Here is a 12,106-nt window from a genome sequence, read left to right on the forward strand (position 1 = left end):
CCAAGTATGGCCTATTGGTAAAATCATTCTCTGTAAACAGAAATTTAGGGAGATGCACAATGCACAACTGACAACCTGCATCTTTTTAATAGAGGAGAAAGGTGTTGTGCTGAATTTGATGACAGTGGGTTGTCTATATGCTGTCTTCTCATGAAAGGGACGACGACAGCTGTCTCTGAAAATCTGACACCATGTCTCTTGCTGTTACTGCTGATTTGCTATATCTGTATTTTGAAAACGACATTTACATAACGCCAGAGAAAGATCAAGTAAAGTAGACATCAGGACTTTGTATGTATTTTAATACTTACACAAATGATCAATATTAATTACAGTTATTATGAAAAATCAGGACTTTGAAAAATTACTTAATGGCATGCATGCATGTATTATTAATGTCAGTGAAATCTTGAATATTGTTGAGAGAAATTGTCTAAATTAATAATTCATTATCTACTCTGTAGTGACTTCTATTCTGCACGTAATTGAGCACTGTAACACCCAATTAGCGTCCTCTCACATTAGAAAAAAAATCATGTTTTACACTTTTTACACCAATATCTCTTGAATCTAGTTCAATCCGTCCTACATGCACCAATCAAGTTTGACTTTTCAAGTTCTGCAAAGACAGGGTGAAGGTCATGGGACATTTTTTTGTCAACATCTAAAGCGTTTTAGGACATTGAAGTTGGCAATGACGTGTGGTCATACAGTGATCATCTGATCAGTCCCCCTTCCATTGTGGGTGTGACAAGGACAGCTGAGCAAGGACTTTGTCAGAATGTAGATAAGAAAAATGCCGCAGTCAGCATGTACATAATATGAACAAACAAGGTATTGGTTATGGTACAAGTTGCATTTTGTTATATGCAATTTTTCTATTACATTGATGTCAGGGTTATTTTTGGCAGTAGGTTATAATAATCATGGGAGTGGGCAGTTTACCAAAACCAATTTCAGAAGCTGGCCCCCGTCCCATTTCAATACATTTATCAATTCTGCAATTTCTGCGTTATCATGAAAATTTTAATCAGTCTTGATACAGCCAGGTCTTGTATGATCATAGTTACATCAGCAGCACGGCTAAAGTACACATGAATTAATGAAAGTCAGCCAACAGCAGCTGAAATCCTGAGAAACAGAAATATCAGAGTACTTTTCACTAGTACTGGAAATATGAATGTTTTAAACGCAATTTCATTTGCCCTGTCATGATAAATTACACAAAATGTATCGCAAAGTTTGTCAAGCTGTTGACCAAAGCAAAAACGGCCATCAAACTAATCAAGTACAACTGGTAATTTCTCTGCGATTGTTTGTTCATGTTCTTGATCATTGATATTCATATAAATATTTGAAGTATAGGAATCTGACATTTCAATTTTAGAAACTACTCTCTGAGCTGAAAGGTTGACAATCTTTTTTACATCTGTACATCATTTTGGATGATTTCATTAGTATGAGATGCTCACCTTGTGGACCTAAGCGTACAGAAAATGGTTTTGATATTACACTGCGACATTAAACAATATATATTGTGTGTGTTTAGAGTGAGAAGCAATGATTTTTAACCACAAACCAACCTGTTTTCCCCACCCTTGTGTAGGTTTAGCCCCAAATATATGTTATCAATTGTGATCATGGATCTGTTTACTGGGAATTAGGGGTGAACAGGTTAGGTTGCATATTATTTGGACTAAAACAAAAGCCAATTTACTGAGGAATTTCATTTTCTCTTGATCTTTGAGGTGGGTCGGGGGATCTCCAAGAAGTGTTAAATTTTTCCCCTGTTCATTTACAAGAAATGTTGATACATATACTAGACTCATGATATTTCTACAATTTTTTTGCACCAGTTCATAATTTGATATTCCAGATGTAATCTATCTGATACTTGCATCAGATATTGGATATTGTATAGGCTTCTCAATTTCCTTTGCCGTATATTTTGATCGATTTTCCAGCGTTTGTTTGTAAAATAGTCTTTTGACATACTTCTCAAATCACCTCAAAATTCCCAGTGTACAAGAGGACAGTAGTCATAACCTCTTAATAATGTTGTGACACAGTCCAGGAATTTCTTTACGTCAGTGGAGAGTCCGTTCTTGAGTCATTGGCAAGTCAAGTCTGCTTTAGCCCTTTCACCACCATGGTTTAGCCCAAACCCATTATTATCCATGGTGATTGCGGACCTGTTTACAGGGACATGGGGTTGAACAGGTTAGAGGTCACCCTGATACCAGTAGAGCCTGTACCATATGTGTGTAATGCCAAACATGGTGACAGAATTCAGTGAATTTGGTAGACAATGCATGTGTTTTGACAAGACTAATATTTCATATTTCAATGTGCTTCAGGGAGAGAGCAAAAAAATATGTTTTTCATAGAACAAAAATAATGGCAATATTGTCAAAAATCCATTTTAAAGCTGTTGTCCCTTCACCTAGGACAAATATGGGAAATGAAATATTTTAAATTGTACACAGAGAGGGTGCACAAAAATTATGTGTTTCAAAAAAGAAAAAGAATTGTCACTTGTCAAAAATGAAAGCTTTTGTTGGGACAAATATGGGAAATTTTATATTTATCGCACATTGGTAATGCTGTCACCCTAATGCCTGGCTACAGCGGTTGCTCTTTGCCATAGGATACAAATAAGTTGTACCAACAATGTTGTGTTGATCACAAAAGGGAAACCAAGCTGACACATGCACAGTGACACACTCAAAGAAAAAAAGCTGTCACCAAAATCTTTTGTTCTGGTATCTTGTTTTGATTTTGCCTCAAAAAGCGTGTTTCCAAATTGGCCCGATATCAAAATATTTTTTTATAACTGACTCTGTGCCAGGCAGTGACTTACTGGTGGCATTACAGATCACTATTTTTAAACAAACAGCTCATGTAAGATGAGGAGAGATTTCTTCATGTAAGGCAAACCATTTTTTATGATCCACTTGAGCTTAGTACAGAAAGATACCATCGATAACAGCACTGAAAGTGTTGTCGAGTGCTGATATTAGACCACTTTATGCACTGCGGTGGACAATGTGTTCGGCTCTGCCCAAAAGTGTGTATACTTGAAATCTGTGTCAAGCATGCATTGTCTCTGCAGCCTGGTTTCATGACAACAGAACACCTCATCAGGGAAAGTTGATATGTATGTACCATGCTGTCTTTCATCTCACAAACATTTCCTCCAGATATTCTGGTTCGACTTTGGATGGTCTGATGGCAATGGTGAAAGTCAAATACCAATGGCAAGGTCAGCCTAGAAAAGTCAAAATAAATTAAGGAAAAGTTATACTCATTTCATCTGGGCTTAGGGTGATTTTTCAAATTTCTTTCTATCATTATATCATTCAGAATATGATACAGATTTCTTCCACAGAGATTAGATTAAAGGAATCCAGTTTATAAATATATGTAAAAATTTAGCTTTTTTAGATGTTCCCTCCTACTTGAGCCCGTCAATCTAGAAAGATACTTGTTGTCAGAGATATTCCCTCCTGCAGTCTCTCAACAACAAGAACGACTCGCTTGTTTACCTGTTTTATCCTTTTTATGGTTCAATCCTACTGTTTTCTGTCACAAACTTGGACCTCATGACCAAGAAATAGGGGTGACAACAGTTATTTAGTTAATTTTCCCGCATGGAGGTCCCAAAACATCAATAGCAAAACATGAAGTCTAAAAACTATCACTTGTTTATAATTCAAAACTCCTCAGCTCTGCGTCTGAATCAAGGGTTTGGCACTAGACTATAAACAATGGGATTGTATTTACTACTCTCAATTAGAGAGCCGTGACCCTTTGAACAGTTCACTGTCATGGCTGCAGTGTGTGAGATAATGACGGTTGATATGATCAGCAATCTAAATACTTTTGCAGTGTTTGTTATGATTTACAGTACAGCACAGAGTGTGTCCAGCTTGGGATTGTTCCAACTACCTAATAGTCGCTGTGCAGCTAATTTGAAATTTGATGATTGGTTTGATTTTATTTACACGCATGGGTGCCCACAGCTTAAACAGAACAGAACCACCTCAGGCACTATGACGTCCAATATTTCTTCTGTAAAGGATATGGTCAAAAAGGCAAAGTGTGTATACTGGAACTCTATGTCAAGCATATAAGCATATAAGGCAAAGAATAAAATGTGTAAATTAAATGAGCGGCCCTTGTTTTTTTGCAAAAAAAATTCACGTCATTGTAAATAAACTGTAAAAAAGTTTGGAATTCTAGAAAGAAACTAAAGTACTCTTGCCACTTTCTCAGACTTTCCGACTTTCCCCCTCCCTCCCTCCCCCTCCCCCATCCTCTCCCCAACACACCTAGTCCATCCCTAGCTTCTATCTCTTCCAGTGTTTCAGGTTGCCACGAGGTCTTTGGCAAATTGTCAAATTTTTTGTGAGCTGTCCTAAATTTTCCCACTGATTGTGTGCAAAAAGCTGAAAAGGACCAACCTTCCGGGTTTAAACAAGAAAGTGCAAATGTCCAAAGACTTTTTTCTGTCTTCAACTTCAGTGCTGTGATCATATTTCACCTTTAAAGTAGCATTACACCGTCCATGTACTAATTGAAATACACTCCCTACAAGAAATAAAAATAGCGTCAATGACACTGTAGCTCCCATCCTGGACTATTTAGTGTTTGTTCTCTGGTCAGATATTTGAACATGTGTGAAAGGGATAAACTGCATGAAGTGAAAATACTTAAATGAAATGTACTGGAGACAGTGAAATATATTTAATGTAATTATTTAGAATATAAAATGGAAAAAATACAGAATTAGATATATCGAATACTGTGATACAACCATTAAATCAACAAGTCATTTACAATGACATAGTCCCCACTTGTAATAGGAGTATTAGTCTTGATGGGGCAGGGAAATGTGGTCATTAAGAAGTATCACTGGAGTGTATATGTTGGGATCTATGGGCACATACGTCTATGTCGTTGTTCCCAATTTGAAACACATGAGGCATGTCTAAGTTATGTTCTAAATCAGGAAAAAAGATCAGACCTCTAGCAGTATTGGCCAGCCAAGAAATACATATGCGCATTATAAATGAGGTACAAGATGTGACATCTTAAGGTCTAATATCCTATCAAAATTGGAGGGTATAGAACTTGTGGTTACTGAAATATGCATATATATGTATAATCAAGGTCAAAGGTCATCGAGGTCACATGACAGTTTGAAAAAAAAAATTATATTGCTAATTAATCCCTATATGCCAAAAAATCAGATCTCTAGCTCTATTCGCTTGCCCAGAATTAGATGTGTACATAATTAATGAGGTAAAGCGTGTGTTGTCATAAGGTCTCCCATCCTACTAAATACAAAGGACATAGCACTTGTGGTTACTTATTTATTGACATAAACATATATTTTAGGTAAAAGGTCATCGAGGTCACATGATATTTGGTCAAAAAATTTCTCTCCTATAGTTATCCCTATATACCAAAAATCAGACATCCAGCTCTATTGGCTCGCTCAGAATGAGATATGCGCATAATTATTGAGGTACAGTATGTGGCGTCATAAGGTGTCCAATCATAAGAAACATGAAGGGTGTAGCACTTGTGGTTACAGAGTTATGGAAAAATATGTATATTTGAGGTCAAAGGTCACCGAGGTCACGTGACATTTTGTCAAAAAAATTGTATTGCTAAGTTATCCCTATATACCAAAAATCAGACCTCTAGCTCTATTGGCTCGCTCAAAATTAGATATGCACATAATTAATGAGGTACAATATGTGGCGTCATAAGGTGTCCCATCATACCATACATGAAGGCTGTAGCACTTGTGGTTACTGAGTTATGGACAAATATGTATATTTGAGGTCAAAGGTCACGTGACATTTTGTCAAAAAAATTGTATTGCTAAGTTATCCCTATATACCAAAAATCAGACCTCTAGCTCTATTGGCTCGCTCAAAATTAGATATGCGCATAATTAATGAGGTACAATATGTGGCGTCATAAGGTGTCCCATCATACCATACATGAAGGCTGTAGCACTTGTGGTTACTGAGTTATGGACAAATATGTATATTTGAGGTCAAAGGTCACCGAGGTCACGTGACATTTTGTCAAAAAAATTGTATTGCTAAGTTATCCCTATATACCAAAAATCAGACCTCTAGCTCTATTGGCTCGCTCAAAATTAGATATGTGCATAATTAATGAGGTACAAATCCGAGATATATGCGTGAACGGATGGACTCACGGATGGACGAACAGACGGACATGACCCAATCTATAAGCTCACTGGACTTCATCCGTGGGGACTAAAAATTGTGTCACTGCATCCTTTTTGCAATATGAATACGATGAGAAACTAAATTTTTATTTTTCGTGGCCTTATACATGGGAGTCTATGGAGATCTGCTTTATACATGGGAGTCTATGGACGTGTAAACTAAAAATATGCAAATTTCACCACGATTTGCCCAAATTTGGGAAAGGTCACTCCTATGCACTTCCATACCAAGTTTCAAATCAATCGGACTTGTGGTTTCAGAGCAGGAGATTTTTTGACCAAAAATGGGAGAAAATTACAAAAAAAATCATGAAAAATAGCAAGTCCAAGATACTGACCCAAGATGTGCACAATCATTTCATGTCAGCCCAAAGTACTTACATGCTAATTTTTCATGTAATCTGCTCAGTGGTTATTGAGTTTTTTCAATTTTGACTGTTTTTACATTTTTTCACTTAATTTGCATATTTTTGGCAATGACAACTTCATTTGAACAAAATCTCATCTACAGCCCATCATCCATGTACACACCAAATATCAAGATGAAATGTACAGCGGTTTTGGAGTTTTTGATGTTGACGGACAGACATACAGACATACAGACATACAGACACACAGACATACAGACATACAGACATACAGACATACAGACATACATACATACAGACATTTCCCTAGCCTATAAGAATAGCTTCCATTGCCATATATACATATGGCTATGGGAGCTAAAAATCACTCTCTTAAAAGAAAGTTATCCTGCATCACCCTGAGGTACTGGTTTGCTTTGTGTTACCACGGCTTATCTGGAAAGGTGCTAGTATCAGTGACAGGGGGCGTGAACTTTGAACGGCAAGAAATGTGTTGAAAACACTCTACATTTTGAGTGTATGCACGGCACAGACCATGCCTGTATTGGCCAATACACACCGGGTGATAGTGTTTTCATGATTTTTTGACTGTGATGTATTCACTAGGTGACTAGGTGCCGTACGTTGTGAGTTCGAATCCAATCAAGATTTACTGAATTTTTAACATATATGCACAAGTGACAGCGAGTGCATATACAGAGTGAACTGGTCAAAGTCAAGTTGTATACCCATTGCTGGGGTTGTTTATTGCTATTATATCATAATATTGAATTAAAATTCAGGTGTGAAATGTCAAAAGGGAATGTTTCTCTAGCTGAGAGTTCATGCCTGTTTGAACTGTGCTGTATTATGGTTATAGCACAGTTATGTTCACGTCTTGATCAATTAGACTGCAGTGTTTGGGCAATCAATATACTGCTATGATATAATACATACTACATAATACAAGAATACATATTATATTATAGCTTTGTCAATACCAGTAAATTTTGTGACGTCATACCCTCAGATTATTACTGATAATGTATCCGATTATCCAGCATTGTGGCCCTAGATGTTATCTGCATCTACAAATTCACTGGCATTGCCAAAACTATAATGTACCCCCTCCAGCCCATAATGGACTCTAGAAATCTTTGCACTCAGCCTTGTACATTATGTGTGCAAAGTTTGCTTTCGTTCATTATGGGCTGGGAGGGGGTATATTAATGCTTAAATGTCAGTCTTTGTGCACAACACAGTGTACCATTTGCAATGCTATCGCAAACCAGTGAATAATAGTCCAGACTATGATTCAGTTGTTAACATTAGAAACTTCGTGTTACACACTGACCAGCTATATTGAAAGTTGAACATTGAGGCATTTCCACACAATTTTCTGAGTCAAACAAGAAGCTGTATTATGTGAACACAATAATGCTACTGGAAAATACATCCTTGCTACAACTACCAGAGCTTGAAGGACAGGAAGTATCGAATAGATTTCTTCCAGGTTAAGGAAATGTTTGTTTTGAATTTGACCGCTATACTCCTGATACAGTGACTCCATCGACAAATTCAGATTTTAGAGACTTTGAAAAAAATGAACTGAGACAAGATCAATTTTTCGAACAGAAACTATGTCACTACAGTCAGTGTACATACATGTAGTAATAGGTTTGTGGTAGAAAGAATGTTTTCAAGTTTGCAGGAATTTCAAGAATCAGACCTAATACATTCAACAAGCACAAGAAAATAAAAATATATCAGATTCAGAGAGATCAATTTTTTTATCTTGAAGACTAAAATCAAATGCACAATGTTAGTCATTAATTGACAACACTTTTGAACATGTGGTGTCCGCTTAGTTTATTTATGCTACATATTTTTTGCCAGATAAATGGCATTGAGCCATCAAACTTTGATCACAAAATGATCTTAAACTGCAAAGAAGAGAATTTTATTACAAAACATCTGTCATTCTTTAAAATACAATGGGAAATTAATCTCAAAATGTCAGATAAGAAAATATTACTTTTTCCGTAGAAGTCCTTCAAGTGGCCATAAATATGTCCAGAAAAGCAACTGAACTATATCAGAAAATTCCTCAACCAACAGAAAGTGTTGAAATGTCATGCTTTTTATCAGGACACACCCATTTAATTGAATTTTTAAAGTACAAAGCTGTCATCTTTGATTGGTGAAACTGTTTTTCCCTCTTAAGTAAACAGTGACTTAGAAAAGTAAAACCTAAAATGAGCGAACTATGTTGAGTGGTTCCGACACGAATTTTATAGTTTTGGCACGGATGTCAAATCTTGTCACTGCAGTCATGGCAACATTTGAAGTAAAAAAGGCTTCAAGAGCATTCTTACGGATATGGCATGACAAGGGGGTTTATCTGTGACGTGTAACATACTGCTTGAATGACATAGTTGAAACTTGTGGCACTTTTAAATGAAAGAGGTCATTTCGTAAAGCTTTATTAGCAGTGAACATTGATGCATTTTCACTCGTGTTTTTTTCCCTGTTAGTAAAATACAGTGTCTTGTTCCACTCCACAAATCACGTTGAAATGAGTACGGTATTCAACTCCTTCACATAGCCTGTATATATGTTTACCGTTCAGTTTTACTGTCGACAACTGTATTTTAATCAGAATAAAACATTTCATACTGTACACAATGTCATGTTCATGTTCAATACTGTGTTTCAACACAATTTCAAGATGGAGAAAATGAACATTCCTTCCTGATAAAAAGGATAAATTATTGTCAGTTACAGTCACTGTCTATTTAAGGTAGTTTATGCCACGATAATGAAAGACTTAAACTTTTGTTCAACCTTCCTCAAGAAACTTTCAACCATTCTCTTTCAAAATCAAGGATAAAAATCAGGGGTAACTGTGCAAATTTGGTTCCAGAGAAACAAATTAGCCAATATTTACTTATATTTGAAATTCAGAATGGCCGCCATATCCCGGTATCATCTCTATGGGGAAAAGTAAAATTTTCAATTTTCGAAAGACCCAAAACGGCAAAAAATTTTTCTTACTCCACACGCTTTAAAATGAGCCCTTACAAGTATACTCCGAAAAGAGTTATGTAAGTTTGAGAGTCCAAATATCTGTCCCTGAGGCGCATTCTACCTTAACTGTGGTTGAGATGGCAAATCTACAATGACAAACTAATGATGAAATCCTTCACAAATATTATGAATACCAATGAACATTCAAAATGAATGTCATTCGTTGCTACAAGTATTTATGCTATAACTCCAAATTCTCTAAGCCAGTCAGCTACCATTGAATCTCTGAGAAAGTATTCTGCAATTTTGACCTTTGACCTATGATATTTGGATAATGGATGGGTATGATTGCTACTAATTTACAATGAATGTACCTCGAGAACTTTGTTCATTCATTTCTTGTTTACTTGGTGACTCATGGTTTACTGGCCCTGACTAGCATTCTGGTTTTATTTTCCACGGGCATGATTTTAAAACTTATATCATGTCACATGTCAACGGCTGCCGTCAGCATCCAGATACTGCAAATCGGATAAGATAAAAGATTAGATTTAGATCTTAATGTGTCCAATATGTATATGATTAGATTTAGACCTGAGTGTGTCAAGATTTCAAAAGTCACTTCTGATCTGAATGTTATGAAAATGCAAAGAACCTCATCAGGGGAGAAAGACAAAATGTTGTTTGATAAAAAAAGGCTGCAAACTGTGTGAATTATTATTATTATCCCAATGATTGTCACCATCACAGACTGTCTGATCAACTGATTGTTTGGTAGATTGTGACAAAAATGATATCAGGTGAAACCCCTAATCGTACACCTCAGTATGTTGGTTGTACAGGTATATGGTTTGTTTGTTGTAGAGTTGAATAAAGCGTTCCAAGGTTTGTTACATGATCAGAAGTATTGCAAAACCCAATGATGCAAATATAAAAAAACGTCATCCGGGTCTCAGACCTCTGCCCATTAAATTCACTCACCCCAGGGCATTGTTGTCAGGTCACAGTTCCCTGCTTCAGTTTTCAATAATTATGAAACTAAAATCTTGATGTTAAGTATGAGATATGTGGCTTTAATTGATCAAACACTGATTTACAGAGGTCCATGTTCAACACTTAAGGCAGAACGCGCCTCGGGGACAGATATTCTATTTAGACTGTCAAACTTTTACAATTCTTTCCTGATATACTACGTGTTGGGGTTCAATTTAAAGCTCTTGGTGTAAGAAAACTTTTAATTGGCTTAGTTTTTTCAAAATTCGATAATTTTTTTCTGTATAGAGTTACACAGGGATGGCGGCCATTTTGACTTTCTAATATTGGTATATATCTTGGGTTATTTGTTTCTCTAGTGTCTAAATTTGCATGGTGATTCCCAATTTTTATTCTTGATTTTGAAAGAGAATGGTTGAAGTATTTCTTAAGGAAAGTTTGAGCAAAAGTTGAAGTCTTTCACTTTGTTCAATGAGATGATTTTGGACGAAGGTTGCTCTCCTGAGTCTCAAAAGCCAATACCCTGGCTTGATATTTCCAACATTTCTCCATCTCACAGGATTACCTGAGAGGGGTATTCAAGCATGTGTCAGATTATCGTATTCTCAACTCAACCTGTGATCACCGAATTATATATTTCAGATACAAATGGGCCTTCATCGGAGACAACAGCGGTTTGGACATGCTCAAGAAGCAGTTTGTTCCACACATAGCGAGACTCGCACATCTGATCAACAAAAAAGTAAGTTTTCAGGCAAGTACAAAAATTTAGATGATTTGGTTGATCTTTACCTTCCCCTGCATGAATTTTATCAGCATTCTAATAGTATAAAGGTGAAAGGTCATGCACATGGGATATATAAAGGTCAAAGGTTATGTACATGTGATGTACCATTCTGACAATGATCTTCCATATTTTCTTATATACTAAAATTGTACTTTGACAGGACTAAGCAAAGCAATGACAGATGAAAGACAACCATCTTGATTTTAACTGGTTTTAATACATTTATTATCATTGTAAGTCATTTAAGTCATGAACATGACTTTCTGATTACCAGGTCTGCCATAAAGTAAAAACAACGTGTATTTGTCTAAATTGATCTTGAATTATGATGCTGATTGTTTGATGATGAAAATACTATTGTGTTCAAACTTGAAATGATTAATTTTGGTGACTCTTTGAATGTCATGTAAGTGCTCCAAAATCACATGCTAGGGCCTTGGACTTGATAACTGTCAATGTCACACACATTTTCCTCAGCTTAAATCTTCAGTGAGTCTTAATAACTAACAGCAGCAAAATTTGCTTTGATCATGCAACTCCATCAGCATTGCTAGAGAAGCCTGCATCTGTGGTTTTAAGTGGGAGATCAGATGCAGTAATACAGTGTACACCAACAGTTAGATTTCCTGTGCTTCCTTCTCTGCCTGCGTTTTTGACTCTCATCCATACCTGCTCTTCCAC

The 12,106-nt window shown here is 36.3% G+C and overlaps 1 protein-coding gene across 1 annotated transcript in view; it reads left to right on the forward strand.

The window, feature by feature from the left end:
* LOC139141518 (protein DOP1A-like) overlaps window positions 1–12,106 on the forward strand; it is a 64,835-nt gene that overhangs the window by 48,356 nt on the left and 4,373 nt on the right. The window contains exon 26 of the mRNA XM_070711111.1: window positions 11,281–11,392. Within this exon, the coding sequence (XP_070567212.1) occupies window positions 11,281–11,392 (112 nt within the window). The remainder of the gene's footprint in view (window positions 1–11,280; window positions 11,393–12,106) is intronic.

Source organism: Ptychodera flava, chromosome 10 (genome assembly GCF_041260155.1).
Source record: "Ptychodera flava strain L36383 chromosome 10, AS_Pfla_20210202, whole genome shotgun sequence".
In the NCBI taxonomy this organism is placed as follows: domain Eukaryota; kingdom Metazoa; phylum Hemichordata; class Enteropneusta; family Ptychoderidae; genus Ptychodera; species Ptychodera flava.